This window comes from Sus scrofa, chromosome 13, assembly GCF_054392235.1.
Source record: "Sus scrofa isolate SSC_HxYL_T2T_F1_AM1 chromosome 13, Sscrofa_HxYL_maternal_Yorkshire_Landrace_v2.0, whole genome shotgun sequence".
NCBI classification, from domain to species: Eukaryota; Metazoa; Chordata; class Mammalia; order Artiodactyla; family Suidae; genus Sus; species Sus scrofa.
The window spans coordinates 37,374,288-37,396,126 of record NC_139395.1 but is presented as its reverse complement, the minus strand read 5'-3'; the positions used below and the strand labels follow the sequence as shown (position 1 = coordinate 37,396,126).

At 47.8% G+C, this 21,839-nt stretch overlaps 1 protein-coding gene across 6 annotated transcripts in view; it reads right to left on the bottom strand.

Annotated features, from left to right (window-relative positions):
- Window positions 1–1,624: 1,624 nt before the first annotated feature.
- The window catches only part of ITGA9 (integrin subunit alpha 9), a 354,847-nt gene continuing 334,632 nt past the window's right edge, over window positions 1,625–21,839 (bottom strand). For all 6 annotated transcript variants that reach the window (XR_014822712.1, XM_021071658.2, XM_021071659.2 and 3 more), the window contains 2 exons: window positions 20,590–20,709; window positions 1,625–6,398 (listed from right to left, as the gene is read on the bottom strand). Coding sequence is in view for 5 of the 6 variants with exons in the window: in XM_021071658.2 (XP_020927317.1) it covers window positions 6,300–6,398; window positions 20,590–20,709 (219 nt within the window). In the remaining variant the exon portion in view is untranslated. The remainder of the gene's footprint in view (window positions 6,399–20,589; window positions 20,710–21,839) is intronic.

Genomic DNA, 21,839 nt, shown 5'->3' with positions numbered 1-21,839 from the left:
CAGGCCCAGATGGGACAGCCTTAGATTTCAGCGCAGAACTGGCAATATCTTAATATAACCACTTCAGTTCAGATGTTACATGGAGTGAATGGACATGATCTCAGGGTCAGGTGGCTTTGCTGGTGGATAGGTACCAGTTGGTTTGATAGTGTGGACAGAGCTCTAAGTAAGCCCTCCCGCTAATTGTATGACTGAGCACAGTATCCTGAAGAATAGACAGACTTTCTGGAGTTCCCGTTGTGTCTCAGTGGATTAGGAGCCTGACTAGTACCCACGAGGATGCAGGTTCGATCCCTGGCCTTGCTCAGTGGATTAAGGATCCAGCATGGCCATGAATTGCTGTGTAGGTCGAGAGGCAGCTTGGGTCTGGCATTGCTGTGGCTGTGGTGTAGGCTGGCAGCTGCAGCTCTGATTCAACCCCTAGCCTGGGAACTTCATGTGCCATGGGTGTGGCCCTAAGAAGAAAAAAAAAAAAAGGAAAAAGAAAAAATAAGAATAGACAGAATTTAAGGACCAGAGGTAATCTAATGGGCCAAAGAACTCCTAATTGAGATGGAGGGCAGAATTTGCTAATTGGCCAGTTTTCTTCCTCTTAGTTTTTTTGGTAGATTTTTATTCCTTTGAGTTACTCAAGGCCTTTTCCTGGCTTAAGGAAACATGACAGGGCAACACAAGAGAAGCGTTATTTAATTAGCATTAGCGATCTGGCAGGTCTTGTTAAGCCAGGAAGCATTTGGAATGAAAAACCTTGGAATTTCTCACTGGGCCACTGTCCTATGTGTCAGGCCCATCAATGCTCTTTGCTGCAAACAATCTCTTTCCAGACCTAGAAGTTAGGATCTGCCTTTGGCTTAGCCATTCATACTCTCCCAGATGTAACTTTATTTAAAAAATAATTTGCATCCATTTCATTGTTACAAAGGAAATACATGCCCACTGTAGAAAATGAAAATTCAGATAAGTAAAAACAAAATGAAATACAAAGCGAAAGTACTGACAATCCCCCATTTTTAACCCCTTGGTGTGTGTCTTTTCAGACCTTCTTCTATACTGTGTAGTATGTATGGGTATGAATTTTAACCATAGGGGAGTAAAATCAATCTTTATAAGTATAAAAGTGGTAATTAATGAAATAGAAAATAAGGCTTCCAGGAAAATGCTTCATGAGGGGTAGATATATGTGAAGGCAGTCTACAAACAAGGAGGAATCTGCACCAGTTAATTTGGGCACATTCATCTTAAGATCAAGGTCCCAGGTGTGGCCCTGGGCAGGTGGGTGATGCACAGAGTAGGTGGGGGCTGTGGAATGGAGGCCAAACATCAGGGACAGTTTGGTCATGACAAGTGGGTCATTTATGTGCAATTAAATGGAGTGGCACACACTCCTTAAAAGCTCATGTTCTACAACACTGAAACCCCATCGTCAACATCCTAAAAAGGCTCAAGGTAGTCTTCTTATTCTATGTTTTTGGGACTGTGCAAGTTCCCTGGCCAGGGATCAAACCTTCACCACAGCAGCGACCCGAGCTGTGGCAGTGACAATGATGGATCCTTAGCTCGATGAACCACCAGGGAACTCCTCGAGGTCTTAATTAGCAAAGAAATTACAGACTGAACTCCTGAATCGTTTGCAGCCATTTTTTTTTTATTCCAAACATGTATTTTGGTAAACCTGCATTTCCCAAACAGTGCAAGTGAATCAATCAGAAGTGACTGCAGAGACTTGACTACACATGACTTCGTGCAGAGGAATACCCTCCCACTGCCATTCCTCAGCGGAAACGTACATGGGTGCGGCAGTCAAGTTGGGGAAGCGAAGTTAGTGTGGGTGCCTGCCATGCAATTAATCACTCTGAAAGCTTTTAAACTCACTCTGCCAGTCACACCGTGCACATCCGAGATTAAAAAAAACCTTAACAAAGTCTGAAATCTAGATCATTGTGCTATAAAGCATTGCACCACATGGGGCATTTGTTCATAATCCCCCTAACATGCTGAAAGTCAGAAGATACTCTAAAAGGTTCATTTTGGCCTTACTGCCTCCCTTTCCTAACCCTTCATCTATTCCTTGCTTCAGAACATATTCTCCACTGTGTGTATTATTGCTCTATATAGCAAAACAAAACATGGACTAAAACCCTGCATGCTTGGAGCATTTCTAAGGGGCATGCCTTTTTGCTGCTAAAGGGCCATTTCCCCCAAATACCAATCCTTTGCCCTGCCTCTAAATTTTGGGAAGTCTGAATCAGGTATAGGTTTTCCATGTACCCTGTGCATAACTGCATTCGCCTGGCATGGCCTTAGCCAAAAATAAAAGTAGAATAAGCTTTTTACAAGTGACTATGTTGGGGTTCCACAGGGAACATGCAGCAGCCATCACATACCACCTAAGGGATCTACTCCACTTCCACACTGAAAACCGGTCCTGGATGTTTCTGGTAGGCCCGCTGGATTTGTTTTGAACCACCTTGCCACTGGCTCTAGGGCTGAAGTCTACATATAGAGGAGGACTTTCTGTTGGACTTTCTACAAAGCTCACCCAGCTTCAGAATGCTGATGGGTTGGTGATGCTGATGGAATTTTCCTGAAGAACTGAGAATGCCTTAGTGACCTCAGTGACAAGTGATTCCAGACATGTGCCTGTCAGTTACCATAAAGCCACTGGGCCCACTCACCTCCACTAGCATCCTGTCATTCCTGAACCTCACGGCCTCTTCTTTGTGATGCGTCTAGGGTTCACTTAAACTCCTCACTTACTCCCATGTAAACTGAGTGTGAGAAAATAATTTTTTTAAACTTCTTTGGCCACCCTGTGGCATACGGAGTTCCCAGGCAAGGGATCAGATCCAAGCCATAGTTGCGACCCAGGTCGCAGGTGCGGCCATGCTGGATCCTTAACCCACTGTGCTGGGCTGGGGAATGAACTTTCATCCCAGCACTCCAGAGACACTGCTGATCGATCCCATTGCACCACAGTGGGCACTCCAGCAAATAATTTTTGAAAAGGTGGGCATTATTTCACTTAATTTCTATAAAGGTCCTTTTTCATATTTAAAAAGCATCTCCATCCTTCTGACAGTTGATTAAAACCCTAGTGAATACACAACCAAAAGTTGAAGCTGACCTAAATAATGCTGTGCAAGAGAACATTTGGATAGGATTCAGCAGATAACCCACAGAAGCAGGGGAGATGGAAACTGGAAGGCATTTGCAAAGAACTTTCTGGAGAGGGAACAGAGACACAACAACCCATCCTGTCTGCTTCACCTGAGAGCCGGCTTCTGAGCTGGATGGAGCAGGTGAACTGGCCAAGCGGAGTGAGTGCTGACAACCTGCTTGACCTCCCTCTCCACCTCTGTGCTAAATGGTCCACTCCCCTAGTCCTGCAGCCCTGCCTGCTGCTCAGCATCAAGAGATAAGCAGAGGTACCACCTTCTGCAAATGGGTCCCAGAGAGCCTGCCAATATTTACTCTGAGGGATGCCAGGTAGGATTTTTTTTAAACTGCCCTATGAAGCCTCCTTCATCTCCTGGGTAGGTGACCACTCAAGTGTGTCTTCCACTCAGAATCGGCCAAAACCACATGGATCCCAGCTCTGAGACTCCCTCTTGAGCCTGCCCTTCCCTAAATCTGGTTGGCAGAGCCGTGGGCATGCGGGTCACCCTGCTACGCTCTCACCAATGCGTCTGCATCCCTTGCAGGAGGTGGGTTAGTGGCTATTAATGCAACTGGCCAAAGCTGCTGACAGAGCTGTCCCAGGCCTACCACCTAAGAATCCTAAACGATTCATGAAAGGACAACATGACACAATGAGGGAGAATCCACCAAAGGAAAGCTTGCAAATGAGAGCTCGTAAAGGAACCGCTCTATGCCCCGCTGTGGGAAGGTCTTCCTCCCCCCTGGGGAAAATGTGCCCGCAGTGTTCCCTGGGGAACCTCTAATACCTAGCACAATGCCTGCTGCACAGCAGGGGCCCCATACATATCTGTTAAGTGAGTGAAAAAACCCACTCAGGATGGATTTTACTGCTTTTGATAAAACTCACAGATGTACTCTGAGAACTGGTTTCCTCGCCTGCATCTGCCTGTCGCTACCTCTGGATCTCTGTCCCTCTGTGAAAAGCAACACTTCTGCCTTCATTCCAAGACCAGCCTAGTTCATGCCCTTGACCCTTTGGCCTTTGTCTATTACCATGTTCACCAGGAAGGGAAGCATGATGCATTCTATCTTCCTGTATCAGAGTCAACTGTTTAAGAAACAAAAAGACACACATGTTCCCTGCCAGTTTGCAACCGCCTGGCACCCTCATAACTGCCAAAACTTTAGAAATCTTTGCACATATTAGCCAAGAAAGTGTAGAGAAAAACTTGTCTCCCCGAAGTCAAGTTCTGTGTCTTTGCAACAATGTTCACTGGCCCCCAACATGTTAGCGCCCAGTCAACAAGACTCTGTAAGCAAGACCCCTGGTCTTAGTTCTTGTTTCATTTCCATCTGATGCCATCTGGTTGTACTGAGGGCTTGAGCAAGCCGAGATATGTCACTAAGGACTCTGTAAGACTCACTCTCAGGCACGTTTTCTCTCGTGCCAGATGGCCTTTCAGCAGTGGGAACAACAGCCAGAGCTGCTCTTACTGAGGGTTCACTAGGGGCCAGGCATGGTACTGAGCCAGTTACATCCTTTCAGAGAACCACACTGCACTCAAAACTAGCAGCACTGAGTTGGTCATAAACACTGTCCAACAGAGAGCTTGGATAGCAAAGGCCATCGCTCAGCATTCACTTGTGCAAGGGACGGGCGAGGACGTCAATGCTATGCTCAGGACTCTTCGGATCATTTCTTTTGCATCATTTCTGTGTGCCTCCCAGCTTGGGGGTGCAGTGCTCTTTTTGAGGGCTGCTCCTGAGCTACGGCTCCATTTTGCCCGCAGGAATGGGAAGCAGGAAGTTTACATCTTCTTTGGGTGCAAGGCTATGAAAGCTCAGCTCCCTTGCCCCGGTTTGGGACAACTCTGAGGCATAACTGACCCTCACGAGCCGCTGCTGTGGGATCAGGCTGAAGCTCCTCTGCACAGGACCTGTCCTGAAAGGGCTCCCTTCCCTGGCTTCTTCCCTTCCCTGTCTTTCCTCCCTCATGTCTTTCCTAGGGGGCCCAGGGGACACTTCCTTAATAAGTTATTGCATGAAGATCCTTCTCTCAGAGCCTACCTCTTAAAAATCCTACCTAAGACATGATTTAAAAAAAAAACAAACAAAAAACAGAAGCACAGGTTGAATGGTTATCTCTGAGAAGGACTCTGCAATTACCATTAGCTGGGACAGCAAGAGTGATAGAAAAAAGGGAGACCTCCAGACTCAAATTACCATAAAAAGGCAACACATCCCAGCATTCAGACACGAGTCTCTGCTTGGTGGGCACTGATGGAGTCCTTGTGGTGTGTGGACTCTGAGGCATGATGTCCAGGATGAGACGCCATTCTGAGGTTTACCAGATGACTGACTGGCATTGCTCCAAGCTTTCAGGTCTTAATCCGAGTGGAAAGAGGGTGAAATGTGTGCTGTATGAGGTGATGCACAGCAGACCTCAGAAATCAGGGTTTTCCATCCAAATTCCTGCTGGGAATCTTCCAATGAAAGGTACGCATGAAAAAAAGAAACCACCACTCATGGTTCTTTAGCACATTTCTTCACACTCGACTCCAGGCAACAAAGCTGTTAAATGTTCTGGGGTCAGCCACAGCCACAGCACCTCCCACTGGGATTCATCACATGAGGTGTCTTCCAATTATTTCACGGGTGAGTCTTTTTTAACAGCAAGTTCCAAAGTACAGTAAGATCTTTCTCCTTTAACACTTGTATGAACTTCCATGTATTTCCAAGATTTCAGGCCAGATATCAGTGCTTGAGTGAATTATATAACCATTTAATAGAAATAATAAAACATTGATACAAATATAAAGACATAATCAGTATAAAAGGCTTATATTTATAAAAATACTTTTAGGTAACAGTTTTCCCCTGAGGGTTGACCACACGTGTTGCCTCCATAAATAGTACCCAGCTCTGCAGCGGGCTTTCCAAAGTTCCGAGTTCAGCCTGAAAAGCAAGTGGTGGTGGTTCCAGTCAGGTGACCTGGCCGAAGTGGCTGCCTCAGGTTGGCACCTGGGCTTGAGAGAATGAGGACAAGAACAGCATCAGTGGGGCCTCCGAAAAATCTGGAGAAGATTCTTTCTTCCAAATATGGAAGATACAAAGATCGGGACGACAGGCGAACGACTGGGTCACGGGACGGCAGTGGCAGGTCACTGGTTTTTCTGGACCCAGTCCCAACTGTCTTCATTCTCTTTCCGGTTCTTCTCAGCTTCGATAATTTCTTTGTACCTTCTGCGAAAGAAGCCCATCTGGAAGGCAGAAAGAGGAGAGGATGGGTTAGAGAGATCCAGTCCGGATTCCAAAGCAGATGGGCATGATCTATACTCACAGCGCTGGGAAGGCTTGGAAGATTTCCTCAGATGAGACTGATTTTATTTATTTATTTATTTTTGTCTTTTTAGGGCTATGGAGGCATATGGAGGTTCCCAGGCTAGGGGTCCAATCGGAACTGTAGCCACCGGCCTACACCACAGCCACAGCAACGTCGGATCCAAGCCGCATCTGCGACCTACACCACAGCTCACAGCAACGCTGGATCCTTAACCCACTGAGTGAGGCCAGGGATCGAACCTGCAATCTCATGGTTCCTAGTTGGATTTCTTTCTGCTGCACCACGACGGGAACGCCGAGACTGATTTAGAAAAAGCAATACGTGGAGCCACTTTTCAAAATGCAATGACTTCCTGCAGGCTGTCTCATGATAAGTTGCTTGTTCCTTATAATGTGCTTCTGGTGGAGTGTTTCCCAAACTGTGTGCTGGGGAACACTAGTTGCTGAGGTATTCGAGGTTGTTTGGGAGTAAAAGAGGATTTATGGTCATATAAACTGGAATATACTCTTTCTTTAAGAGATTTGCAATGTACAGCAGAACAGTAAAAGAGCAAAATCAACTTCCAGGAAAGGTTCAACTCAGGAACCTGACATTTCCCAAGCTTATTTGGCCTTTGATAAATCTATTAATATCCTGAGAGATATGAGCCACCGTGGAATAATTTGATAAGCACTATTCTCCCATGACAGGCATTTAAAAGCATCTGCAAGTCTGCATCCTACTTGCTGTCCTCCAGATCTTTCTTTCACCCAGGACCTTGGAGCTACCATGTACATGATGGCAGGTTCCTTTAGCTTAGTTCTGAAAAGACCCTTCTTTCCAATGCCTTTGGCTTTTCACTTGTGGTAAAATGACACAGTCCGCATGGGCACCTCTGCCATATAAAAGCAACTTTTTGTAGCCCCAAACTGACCTTTTCTCCCACACTCAGGGAGACCGGGCATCTCGTCCTGTGCTCACTGGCCTCAGTGGCCTCTGTCTCCGAGACCACATCATTCTGCACCTGCCCTGCTACAAGACTGACTGGAGTGGGTGCATAAAATCCCTAGCTCCCGCTCCCTTTGGCCATGAAATCTTTTTTTTTCTTTTTTTTTTTTTTTTGTCTTTTTGTTGTTGTTGTTGTTATTGTTGCTATTTCTTGGGCCGCTCCCGCGGCATATGGAGGTTCCCAGGCTAGGGGTTGAATCGGAGCTGTAGCCACCGGCCTACGCCAGAGCCACAGCAACGCGGGATCCGAGCCGCATCTGCATCCTACACCACAGCTCACGGCAACGCCAGATCGTTAACCCACTGAGCAAGGGCAGGGACCGAACCCGCAACCTCATGGTTCCTAGTCGGATTCGTTAACCACTGCGCCACGACGGGAACTCCCTGGCCATGAAATCTTGAGATGCATGCTCCTTGTGCAACTGGCCCACAGTGGTGACTGGCTTAATAATACATCCTTTATTAGCTTCTTTTCTTCCTTGCCCTGTCTCACTTCCCTGGTCTCTATCAATGTTTCCTGAGATCACCTTCCAAATAAATGATTTGCCCTCAAGCCTTGTTTCGATCTCCTAGAACAGGGGAACTGAAATAGACACGCACACTTGACCTGCTTCTGGGAGGTGTGCTGTGCTGCAGGTTTGTGGTACCACACTGTCATCAGCGTACGATTCCCACAGTCAAATGTGAAAGCCCCTGAGACAAGCAATCTCTGCAGTCTGCCGCCCATGCACACATAAAACCTGCCCTCAACAAACTGTCAAGCAAACTCAGGCTCCTGGGTACATCTAACACCATTCTCTGTGCATCTATCCCCAGCCCCTTTACCATGAGCAAAGCACCACAGTCTCATTGCACCATCTCCCTATCCCTCGAGGGAAGCTTACTGGTCCAGCCAAAAATGGGGACTGTCAAGAGAGCTGCCAAGACAGCACTGGTCACCTCCACCTACATTGCCAAAGACGTCTTGAGAGTTCCCTTTGACGGCAGTCTGCAAAGCAGTGCTGGCTGATGGCTGGGAGGGAGGGGCAGCAGTTCACAGAACAGCTGGCAAAGGTCTTGTGTTCTCAGCTTCGATCCTCAAGGCCATTTTCACAAACACTGAGTTCCCTGGAGGTGTCTTCCCAGCATCAGACCACACCTGCCAGAACCCCACTCTCTGACACCCCCATGTGTACACGTCTCTCCTCAAATCTCTACCACCTTCTCCCTTCTGCAAGGGATGTGGAAACGGGGCTTGGCCTGAACATTCTAGATAATTAGAAAAAGGTCATTGCTGCCGTCCTCGAAGCACACCCTCAGGAGGCCAGGAAGACAACCCAAGACTTAATGGAAATGTCTAACTCAGAAGTCACTGCCTGAAACCTCATTCTGTAAAGATAAAGATGTAGTTGACAGGGCTGATACGCTGTTTGCGCCTTCTGTGCTTAGGGGAATGTGATCGTGGAAAGAAGGCTGGATATAACATGAGAATAAGGAGTTCCCATCATGGCGCAGTGGTTAACGAATCCGACTAGGAACCATGAGGTTGTGGGTTCAATCCCTGGCCTTGCTCAGTGGGTTAAGGATCTGGTGTTGCCATGAGCTGTGGTGTGGGTCGCAGATGCAGCTCAGATCCCATGTTGCTGTGGCATAGGCCAGTGGCTACAGCTCCGATCAGACTCCTAGCCTGGGGACCTCCATATGCCGAGGGAGTGGCCCTAGAAAAGGCAAAAAGACCAAAAAAAAAAAAAAATCCAAAAACCCAAAAAACCATGAGAATGAGATTCTTGAGCACGTGACTCTGCTGGAATGTTTCAGTGATCTCAGGTTACTGCTTACCTTAAGCTCAGAGAAGTGACATGTCTCTACTGCGGCACTAATCAAGCAGAGCTTTAACTGCCTGCTCTGTATCATCTCTCACAGTTGTCATTTGTCTCAGGGCTCCTAGGGATTTGTACTTTTTATCCCCAGAGCTCAGCATCTCACCTCTGCTTAATGCCAGTGATAAGCTGCAAAAATGCCCCTGTATCCATGCCCTGGGCCATGTGGCTTTGCAGCAAATCTCAGCAGGAGATGGTGTCTATTTCCTTCACCCTGAATCTGTGCAGTGACTTGCTTTGACACTCAGATGCAATGGAGGTGATGTTATGTCAGTTCCACACTTAGGCCTCCAAGGCCTTGCACACTTACACTCCTGGCTCAATTTCTTGGAAACCTGCCTGGCCTCCATGTGAACAAGTTTGGTCCATTTGCTAAAAGTCCACCTGGCTGAGGTTCTCCTAGATCAGCCAGCCCCCAAGTGCCGGCAGGTGCGGGTGTGAGGCTCCCTGAGACGGAAGCAGGGCTGTTAAGCTCAGTCCAACCCACAGAATTGTGAGCTATGTAGATGGTGGTTGTTTTTAAGTCCCTAAGCTTTGGTTTGTTCATGGCAACAGTTAACTGATACAGAACTCCATATTTTTGTCTGACTTGCTGAATGAATCAACACCTATGGGAAGGGTGGCAGAGGGGCAGCTGACAGATTTGTAGGTGGAAAGAGCAGCACTGGGCCCTGTCTTGTGAGCAAACTTTTCTTGTTCAGCTCTAAGGAGGACAGGTCAGCTTACGCTCTCACAGCTATGCTGGCCTGAGGATTTGACGCAGTTTGCCATCTAGCAGGGATTTAGAGTGCCTAGTTTAACTCTTGTGGGTGTCTCTCCTGAGCTCATGTTTCATGTGTGTTGTATTTGTTACTAACCAAGTGAAGGCCTGCCATCTCCTGCAGGCAGCCAGAAGCAAGCTCTTTTCTCTCGAGTGGTGTCAGCATTGGTCTTAAAAATCCCACCCCCTTGGCAGTGCCCATAGAACTTCTCTTAGAAACAGCCTTGCAAACTTTACACCCCATCCCAATGTTGCAGGGTATCAAGCACCCTGTTCCCAACACAACCTGAGTGTTGTCTCTTAAATGGAAGATTGGAGCTGCCACTGATGTTTGTCGTCCTTTGGAGCCCAAAGACCATTCCACTCTCCTGGGTAGAGAGTGCCCAGTTCAGGAGCTCAGGGTGTGCACTGAATATAATGGGCACTCCTATCACAGATATCATAGAAGTGTATATTTATTACAACTATTTTCCAGCAGATGGCAGTCGAGTGTCTTTCTCTCACAAAACCAGTAGATTCTCTGAGTTTTCTAATAGATGGAAGTAAAGCTTATAGAGGAAGGGGCGCTGTTTTACTAGCCTTTACCAAGATGCTGTACAGTCTAGTGGTGGCTCTATCAAACTCATATTTCTTACATGATCAAATTGATTCCATTTTTTTTTTTTTTTTTTTTTTTTTTTTTTTTGCTATTTCTTTGGGCCGCTCCTGCGGCATATGGAGGTTCCCAGGCTAGGGGTCGAATCGGAGCTGTAGCTGCCAGCCTACGCCAGAGCCACAGCAACGCGGGATCCAAGCCACGTCTGCAACCTACACCACAGCTCACGGCAACGCTGGATCGTTAACCCACTGAGCAAGGGCAGGGACCGAACCCGCAACCTCATGGTTCCTAGTCGGATTTGTTAACCACTGCGCCACGACGGGAACTCCACATTTTTTTCTTTTTTAAAAAACTGAAGTATAGTTGATTTACAATGTTTTGGGTATACAGAAAAGTGATTCAGTCATACATACATATACATGTATGTACAGACACACATATATATACTCTTTTTCAGATTCTTTTCCATTATAGGTTATTACAAGATACTGTGTTATACAGTAGGATCTTACTGTTTTTCTATTTTATGTATAGGACTTTATATCTGCTAATCCCAAACTTCTAATTTTTTTTTTTTTTTTTTTTTGGCCATGCCTATGGCATGTGGAAAGTTCCCGGGCCAAGAACTGAACCCATGCCAGAGTTGTGGCCTGCACCCTTGCTGGGGCAACACTGATCCTTAACTTCCTGCACTGCAAGGGAACTTCTGATCCCAAATTTCTAATTTATCCCTCCCCTGCCTTTCCCCTTTGGGAACAGTACATTTGTTTTCAATGTCTATGAGTTTATTTTTGTTTTGTAAAAAAGTTAATTTGTATGACATTTTTGATTCCACATATAAGTGATGTCATGTGATATTTGTCTTCCTCTGTCTGACTTACGTCACTTGGTTAATCTCTAGGTCCATCCATGTTGCTGCAAATGGGATTGTTTCACTCTATTTTTTATGGCTGAGTAATATTCCATTGTATATATGTACCACATCTTCTTTATCCATTCATCTGTCAGTGGACATTTAGGTTGCTTCCACATCTTGACTATTGTGAACCAAACTAACTTCATTTCAGAAAAAGAGAGTTTCACCCTCACTGTTGTTTAGAGCCTGGATTTGGCTTTTGATATAGAACCTAAAGCCCAGGCTCTAAGTTTGCCAAACCACTGTGCCATGCGAGGCCTGCCCGGTGCCACAGGACTGACTCAGAAGGGCTGCAACCAGAGAGGTGCTGCAGAGGGAGGCTGGTGTTCTGATTACTGCTCACACTCCCATGAACCACCCCTCCCCGGACCACAGGGCCAGTCATTTCCTGGCTCTGAACCCCAGTGTCTTTGTCTCTGCCCAAGAGACCGATGGCATTGTTAGACCCCTTTCCAGCCCTGAAACACCATGAAGCTTTCCATGTTGCCCCCCTGAGAAGGCTTGGGACTGTAGCCTATGGGGCCCATGGCTGTGTATGTAAGCCCTCGCGTACACACAGGCAGCAGGCACAGAGTCCTTGCCTGACGTCAACTTTTCACAGAGTTTTTGGAAACTTAAATTTCCAATTTTTACATTAAAGTACAGATATATTATCGAGAAGTCTAAAAGTCTTAAACACTAAGACAAATCAAGACTTCAAAGACATTTCTCTCCTGCAGCAGGCCTCCCTCAGGCCTACACTCTCGTTCTCATTGGCGCTCATGGGTACTTTGGGGAAAAGCTTGGAGAGATGGCGAGCAAACCTACATTTTTGCAGCCCGCCGAGCCTACCCGGCGGGTGTGGGAAATGACTTGAGATGAGTTAAGCTGGACCCTCAGCAGCCCCAGGCTCAATTCCAACTCAGTGGAGTTTATGTTTTCCTGCACTTCTTCTGGAACCTTCCAGGACTTGCTTTACCACTTGCAGGGCAAAAGGCTCTGTTTATAACTGTTCTGTCCATAGCAGGGGGAACACTCATGGAAAGCCTACAGGAAGAAATACTCCAGCCAAACTTGGCTCCCTTGGAAGCTGAGGGAGCAGGGGCTTTTCTGACTTCCTGTCTGTGTGGGTCCTGACGGGGGCCTGCACCGTCCCGACAGACTCACACAATTTTCTCATATAAACGTGCATCAAAAAGCTGCCAGAAAACCCCAGGGGAAACAGCAGTTTCCCCTAAACAGCTCTAATTAGGAAGATGCTGTGAGAGGCCTGGGGCCCAGGAAGAAATGAGGACTGACTGCGTTCTGGGGTCCACAGCCTACAGCACAGCCTCCTCCTTGCCAGCCCACCTCGGGGTGGGGAGTGCGGGGTGGCTGCACAACCTCACGGAGTCTGGTCCCTGGTGCCGTCTCCACAACCTCAGCCCTGCCTCCTGGGCAGCCATGCCAAGGGCCTCGGACAAGCTCCTTCTTTGGATGGATTCACCCTCCTGTTTACAGTCGCTGCAAGTTCCTTGACTATTTACATAGCACGTCTCTGTCTCGAGATGTCCACAGGGCAACATCAGCCCAATATTTACTTCCAAACATAAATAAGTCCCCATGGAGTGTTTCTGGCACATGGTTTTAATTGAGACAGTGAAGGGTGCGTGTGTGTGTGTGTGTGTGTCCTCTTCTTTGAGGAGAAGCAAGGATGGGTCCTCACAGCACAGCCAGAGGGAAGGTGATAAGCCCAGAGACTCCTGGAGGTGCTGCCAAACCGACACAAAGCTCTGAGCCATTTCACAGATTTATTTTTCTAAGTGTTTCTGCTCAAGGTGAGCAGCAGTGCTTTCTCATGAAATCCAGGAGCCCAAAAGCCAGCTCTGGAGGAGCAGGCTCTTAAAAGAGGGCCGGCCGAAAGACAGTTTGAGATGGTCTCTCTGAGAGAGGGTGGCAAACCCACGGCACAGCCCGCTTCTTCGTGACTTGTGACAGGGAAGAGCTGGCAGGTCCTGGGCCTTTGGGGAAGAGGCTGGTCCCAGGGCTGGCCAGGCAGGCGATGGCACGGCCCTTCGCTCCAAGACAGCTCAGCTTGCAAAAGAGGCAAAAGGGGATGGGGGAAAGGTTCCTGGACTGAAAGGAGTAGAGGAGGATGCAGAGTTTTTCTCCTTCATGGAGTGGTGGCCTGTGGGTTTTGGCACAGTGTACCAGGGACGGGGTTGGTGGGGGGTGCGGAGAGAAGAGGAGGAGGGAGAGAGAAGGCTGGGGCCCTCAATGAGGCTTTTCCTCCTGAAGGAAATACATCTCTGCATCCCCACACTCTCACCACTTGACTCAAAGGCTGGATGAGCTGAAGGCACTTCTTAAATGTGCAAGTCACATATGATCTCTGAACAATTACAACTTTCTCCTCTAAACAGACCTTTACGATTGTCTTGCAGAGGCACCAGGCCCAGGCAGTTTCAAACCCCAGTCAGGAGCTAGAGAAAGGAGAGGGGACTCATTGGATTTTTCTCCCTTAAAAGAGTTTCTGATTTCAAAGTTTTCTTCCTGCATGGTGGTTTGGCAGGCTACGGTAATCCTCGCACATAAAGTTTAAATTATGGCTCCCAGTGTCTGCTAAGGGCCCAGCTCTGGGAAGGCTGATTAGGATCCATTTCAGTATTTGAAGAAGGGTCTGGTTAGCTCGGGGCCCTCGTTGTGGATCTTGCGCTGGGGCCAGGGCCTGCTGCCGCCAAGCATGAGAGAGAGAGAGAGAGAGAGAGAGAGAGAGAGAGAGAGAGAGAGAGAGAGCGCGAGCCTGAGATGCCAGTGAGCTGAACTTCTGGAAGGCCCTAGGGTCTGCTCAGAAGCAGAGGAGGAGGTTGAGCATGGGGTGGAGAGCCTGGAGTTCAGCTTTGGAGAAGGCATTTGCTGACCCTATAAGGGGTTTCTATTTAGGATAAGCAGAGCATGATGGGCATGTCAGTGGCACATGGTTACATGTAGGACATACCTAAGTGGCAGTCAGGAGCTTGGGGCCTGGGTTCTTTACTTGGCCAGTCCTGCTCACCCCTCAGGGTGACTGGCTCAGCTACTACCTGCTCACTAAACTGCTTTCCCCAGAGCCTTCAAGCCTGAGTGAGGGCTCTGTTGTTTACTACCCCTGTCCCTTTGCCCCAGGCTGGCCCCAAGAGGCATTCAATACTGGTTTGCTGAGTGAAGACAATGGCCAGCTTGCAAGTGTAAAACATGCTGACTGGCAGGCCTTTGAGACACCAAAAAATCCATCTGCACAGGACCAGCTGCCTTATGGAGTTTTTGCTACCATGCCACAATATGTTTATATGATACATTTTGGGGAACAACCATTTTGGGCTCATGAGTGCAAGGCAATGGCAAGCAACCATAGGGAGCTGTGTCAGGGGCTATGCCAAAGGGAACTTCAAGAGATGTGGCTCCAGAAAGGGAAGAGGACTTGAACACTGCCCACCTGTCTTCAAAGGCCCAGTGAAGTGTTTCCTGGTAGCCATGGCAACTTGGTACCACGCAGTAGCTCTCCCCTTGAAAGGATTGGAGGGAATAATATGTGAAATACGGTAATAAGCCAGAACCAGTTGGAGGGAACGATATATGAAATATGGTAATATGCCAGAACCAATTAAATCTCCTATGTCACTCAAATATTAGGCCCATTAATCAATAGATGCCTGTGCATTGGACTGTCAATATGATATTAGACCTCTACATATAACACGTCTTTCTTAGGTTACAAAAATAGGAATCTGAGTCAACAAGAGGTCTGTAGGTGAAGTACATCTCATCTGCTCTTTTCAATGTCCTATAAAGTCATTTGATTTAGTTAGTCCTTTAAGGAAAAAATATTTTTCCCAAAGAAACTCTGCGGAGCTCCTTGCCACCCTGTCGATTTGCCTGAATAGACTGCCCACTCTGAATGCTGAGTGCGTTCCTGAGCCTTGCACTTTTTTTTTTCCTACAAAGAGCTCAATGGTAATTTTATCTATGGCACAATGGAAGAGAGATGAGGTTGCATATACTTTAAAGCAACAAAACTTCCAGTTAGGCGAATCATCCTAGTGACTTTGAAAGATTAAGATTTTGCCTATATTTCTTTTTTTTGGCCATGCATGGAGAAGTTTCCAGGCCAGGGATTGAACCAGAGCCACAGCAGGGACAACACCGAATGCTTAGCCACTGAGACATCAGGGAACACCAGATTTTGTTTCTATTTCTCAACATCATGTATATGACAGGTAAAACCTGACCACAAACCCTTCGCTACCACTCCCATTGGGAGGCAGGATCTTTTTCCTCTGTTCCCTGACTCTATGCTGGCATGTGACTGCTTTGACCAGCAGAGTACAGTGGAATGATGCCATGTCAGGTCTGGGACAGCCTTTCAGAGAACTGGCAGCTGTCACCATGGTCTCCCAGAACTGAAGCCACCATGTAAAAAGGTTAGCACATTCTGTTGGAAGGGACACTTGGAGAGGCCCCGAGTCTGCACAGAGAGGGAGGGGGCCCGGCTGAGTCCAGCCTCCCGGCCATTCCTACCCAAGGTGCCAGGATGTGAATAAAGTTGTCTTGTGAGGCAGACCAGCCCAGCCACCAGGTAAATGCCCCTGTGTGACACCACTCAGTGTCACGTGGAACAGAAGAATCACCCAGCCAAACCCTTCCTGGATCCCTGCCTGACCCGTTCATTCATAAGAAAGAAGAGAACACAATTTGGGAGAACACAATTCTCTCGCCCAGGCTTGTAGGACTGGGACTCAGAGGTGGCTAAGCAGCCCGTGTCTGTGGCTTGAAGTCACTGAGGTGAGTCTGGAGGGGGTGGGGGCAACCATTTCCCCCTGTGTGTAGGAAAGCGTGATCCGCTGTGGGGGAAGGAGGGCGCAGGTGTGCAGAGGAGCAGAGGGAAGAGACTGCGTAGGCAAAGGGAGCGAGGCGAGGAGGGAGGGAGGCTGCCTGGGTTTCTGGACTCTTTCTGGGTCTGGATGCACGCATTTCCTTTGGGACTGAGGAGTCCCTTGCACTCTTAGAATCAATCCTCTCTCACATTCATCTTCTCTCTCTGAAATGACTGTGAATGGATTTCTGGTGTTTGCAATCGGAAAAAAATGCCCCTGTGATAATTGAAATGAGTACGTTCAGTCCCGGAAACCAAAGGGACTGCTTCCGCACCAGCGAGGTGACAGGTGGGGGCGGGGCTGGGAGTGACTAAAGCCCAGTCTGGTCTCCTGTAGGCATCATACACTCAGAAAGCCCAAGATTCATCTTCCCTGATAAGACTTCAAGCCCTGCCTTCCTTACCCTGGTTACAAGAAACCATCCGTTGATCCATTGTCTAAGCTGAAAACAGAGAGGGGCTGCCACTTTTTTCCTTCCTGGCTTCTCAAGTCCAATGGGTCACCAATAGATCCTGCCTGTTCTAACTGGTCCTCCCCTCCCCGACGGGGACCGTCTTGGCCCCACCCTGACCCCAGATCTCTCTCCCAAAGCAGAACTGGTCAGGTCACTGCTCGGCTTTTGGACCTCCAGGCTCCCCTATCTCCAGGTCAGCAGGGTCGCTCCCAACCAGGCAATCTTATTACCAGTCACTGACTTACCATCCAGACACACTCACAAGCTGCTCCTCACAAACCCTGCTCATTTTCTCACTTTCTCTCCCCTCTGTATGGGAAATCCATCTGCCCTTCCCCATCTGGAAGACTCAAATCAAATCTATGCTCAGACTTGAATGACACCTCATTTGTGAAATGTCCTCTGACGACAACTGGGGGCTTCTATGTATTAAGTGCTAAGCATTTTGCCTGTGTTACCTCCATACCGCAAGTTAGATGTTAGGGGCTCTGTTTTAGAGAGGAGGAAATGGAGGTCAGAGAGGGAAAGCCACTCTCCCAAGGTCACACAGCCAGGGTTCCAGTTCACAGCTGTCAACGTGCAAAGTCTACACCCTCACCTACTATGCTGTACCCAACTGCCTTTTCATCTCCTGGAGTGGGGGCAGGGGGATTAATGGTGCCTTCTTCTCAGTTTCCAGAATAGTCACTGCACAGCACCCACCACCCTCAATTACATTTATAGGTCTGTGTGCTAGGTGGAGAGGCGTTCAGGGCAGAGTCACAATCACTAGGGTATCCAGGCTCCTAGCCCAGTGTTTGGTTCAAAGCAAGTGTTCAATAAATCTGAGTTAAAACCAATATTGCTCTTGGATGGTGAGCAAAGCTTCTTGTTCAGTTGGCTGGTTGGTTGGCTGTTTTTTATGCCTGCACCCCTGGCATATGGAAGTTCTCGGGCCAGGGACTGAATCTGAGTTACAGCTGTGGCAATGCCAGAGCCTTTAATCCACTGCGCCAGGCCAGGCATTGAACCCACGCCTCTGTAGTGACCTGAGCTGCTGCAGTTGGATTCTCAACCCACTGCACCACAGTGGGAACTCCTGGCAAAGCTGTTTGGACCCATATAGCATCAATCGCCAGCTTCCTCGGAGCTGTTCTAGGATCTTCCTTCTACCTCCAGCTGTAGAGGTCTTGTCGGGTTGCAACCCCTTGACCACTCTGATTTTAGGGCCAGTCCATGGCAGAAGGAAATGTCTGCCTTCTTGGGGCCCAGCTTTCTGGATCACACACAGCTGGGTGACCTCAGGATGCTGGCTACCCCATGACACCTTCTCCTGCAACCACATTCTTTAAGCAAATACAACAGGAGCAAAGTGAAACAGAGGGCAGGTGAAGGAGGAGGGAGTGTGTGCTTGGGAGAGGGGGTGCTCCTGAGTGGAGGGGCCAGGTGGCAGCCAGGCGGAGGACATGCCAGCCCTGAGAGTGGGGAGGACATGGCCACCACGCTCAGCTACTCTGTGTCTCTGGTCCCACGCACCCAGCCGTGGAGGATGGGTTTCTTTTCTTCTGAAATGTCCACACAAAGGCAGAAGGAAGTCTCTCTCTCTTACACCTCCTCCGCCAAAGCCCGTACTGTCTTTTCGGATCCCAAACACTGAGCTGGCTTTGTTCTCTACCCACAGACCAGACGCCTTGGCAGGAAGGAGTTGGAGATGGAGAAGAGGGTGAATTAAGACTCTATCTGGCCATGCAGATTAAACAAACAACAAATGGGGAGTTTTTTTTTTTTTTTTTTTTTTTTTTAAAGGTAATATCCGCTCCTGGCAAAACATGCAGGAAATTGGGCACTGTGGATACTCTTCTTGTGGGAGGGTGATGGGTATAACCTTTCTAGAGGGCAACTGGCAACTTGTAATAAAAGGCTTAAAATAATGCATTTCTTTTGACTCGGTAATGCCATTTCCACGGTTTCATTTGAAGGACATAGTGAAGGATGGGTGCAACGATTTGGCTCCAAGCATAGTCACTGTGGCACAGTTAAAAGGAGTGTGAAGCCCTGAGCTATCTGAGTCCCGCACCCAAGCGCTGGGTGAGTAATCCTCAGACATCTGCAGCCTTCGGGCAGTGCTGGATACTGGCTTTTAACAACATGGAATGATGGTCACCATTTTGCACTCAGGGAAAGACAGGCTGTAAAACAGTACGTGGGATGTCCAAAAAGCATGGGAACCTAAGATAAACTTATTTTCAAGTAATATGCTCAATCTACTTTTTTTTTTGACCTCCAAACCCCTTTTTTTTCAGGTGAAGAATCTCTAAATTTAAAGCAATCAGTCCAACTGTCAATCTGAAAAAATGCACAAGAAACCCATGATTTTCCCTGTTTCTAGACTTCTTGGATGCTTTCAAGTATATTTATTACACTTTTTTTCAGATCGATAATTGAAGCCATGGCTTTAACCTTAAAGGTCCTGCACCCGTAAATATACCAAGTGTTTTACTAGAGAATTTAACACATTATTCAAAAGTAGGCAGGTGCTATGAGAATGCCGGGTCTCTGTCTATCATATAGAGAAAAAGGTCAAGAAGAGATGATGCTGGGTTCACCATGGTTATTTCTGGGCCAGGCACTTCTGAATATTTGACAACTTTTTTTCTTACTGATACATTTTTATGTTTGATCAATAAATACAAATTATTTTGGAATCCCCAAGAAACCAATCCCTTGAATTTAAAGCATCCATCCACACTTGTGTTAGAGGCTGTTTCCACCTGCCTCTGGAAGCTGGAACACTGCCAAAGCAGGGACGTGGGGTCAGGAAGTCCCAGCTGTGGTCCCCGGTGCTGTTCTAGGAGCTGGCAACACGGTGGAAAGAAGAACAGACCGGACCCCACTCACCTGGCACATCACCGCCCAGTGGAAGAGACAGACCTTCCTCATATCATGACTCTGAAAACATTAGTGGTGAACACAGAGGCTCTGAGGTTAAGGACTTCAGGTCTCTGAGAAGAGCGTGTGAGGAAGAGAAACCATTCTAGACTTGGGGGTGAGGACAGCCCTTCTTCCCTTGAGAAAGTGACAAGAGGCAGGACACAAAGGATGAGCAGGTGGTCCCCGGTGAAGGAGGCAGGGTAAATCTACCCTTTGGGGCACAAACGAACCCCCAAGGAGTTGGGGGAACTTCTGGTGAAGTGACCCAGGCAACACTCTGGACACTTAGCTCCCGCCCACCTCCATTTCCGGAGTCTTCTGGCAGAAACCTTTTCCACATTCCACGTGGGAAAAGAACAAAGAGCTGCTCTGTAGTTTCTCTTCTTGTTTTTTATGTCAAGGATGTGAGTTAGCCATTCCCGTCCCGGTCCCAGCTGCTACTCCCCAAGCTTCTGTTTTGGAGCTGGGCTCCCACCATTCTGTTTCAGGGCTGGTGGCAACTCCGTTAAGGAAGGCAGGAGAAGAGGGGGCTGAGATTTTGGGGTTGCCTCTAAAGTGGTCCAATCCTCAGGCGTGAATGGCCTCAAGAGGAGCCAACATTCCATTCACTGCCTAGAGGGGGCCATACTCCCAGTGCTGTACCTGCACCACCAGGGAAGTCCCACCGGGAAAGCTGTAGCCCAGGAGAGGGGGGAGGTGGGAGGGCTGGGCATCTGGGCGGGCACTCCGGGTGCACCTGCCATCTCCACTCACCTTCCAGAGCAGCACGGCCAGCAGCAGGAAGATGAGGATCCCCACCAGCAAGCTTATGGCGATGATCCAGCCCACGACGTAGCCTCGGGGCTCCAGGTTGTGCAACGCCTCAAAGACCACCTGTGAGGCAAAGCAGAAGTGAGCGGGTTCCCAAGAGGAGCCTACTCTTTTCTACCTGGTTCAGGTTAGAGAATCCTACCTTTTTTGCAGCAACAGGGATGGACATAGAGATGATCATACTAAGTGAAATAAGTCAGAGAAGGACAAATACCATATGATATCACTTACATGGGGAATAAAAAATGATACAAAAGAACTCATTTACAAAATAGAAACAAACTCAGATTTTGAAATCAAATTTATGGTTACCCAAGGGGAAACATGGGGCTGGGGTGGGGCGGGAAATAATTAGGAGGTTGGGATTAACATATACACACTATTATATATAAAATAGGTAAGTAACAAGGACCTACTGTATAGCATAGAGAAACCTACTCAATATTCTGTAATCACCTATATGAGAAAAGAATCTTAAAAAGGAGTATATACATATAACTGAGTCACTTTGCTGTATACCTGAAACTAACACAACATTGTAAATCAACTATACTCTAATAATTTTTTTTTTTTTTAAAAGACAGATCCATGCCTTTGCATTCTTGTCCTGAAAAAGCTGTGGATCAACTGCCTCCCACAATCAGAATCTGTCGAGGTGTCTTGTACAGGTCAACTATGAGGCACCGAGGCTGAGAGGTGTACCCTTAGGCCAACAAGGTACTCTGCTCAGTTTTCTGCTCTGTGAAAGGGAAAGTACGATGGTTTATGAGCGTTCCTGGTCTCTGTCTCAGAGAGAAGCTCTGCTGAACCTTCTCGCTGACAACTGATTGCTAAGATGGGCTCAAGGGAGTCAGCTGTAAAGTCTAATCCCTTGGATAACCCCGATGGCTGCACAGGGATGCTGCCCACCCCGCCTCCTGACAAAGCCACCTTGGAGGTCTGGTTTTGTGGATTCAGAGACGGTGAAGAGTATCCACTACAGTTTAGTCTGGCAAATTCCATAAGAATGTCCTGTCACTTCCCTGGAATGTGTGCTTAATCTTTTATTATTTTTAGGGATGCCGTTCATCTTCTTGGACGTGCGCTTTATGCTTTGGCAGAGCTGGTTCCTGCACATCACAACTCTAGCAAACTCATTGTGGGGGATGATCTGAGCATCCTGCAGTTCTAAGACGTCACGTGTTCCATAAACA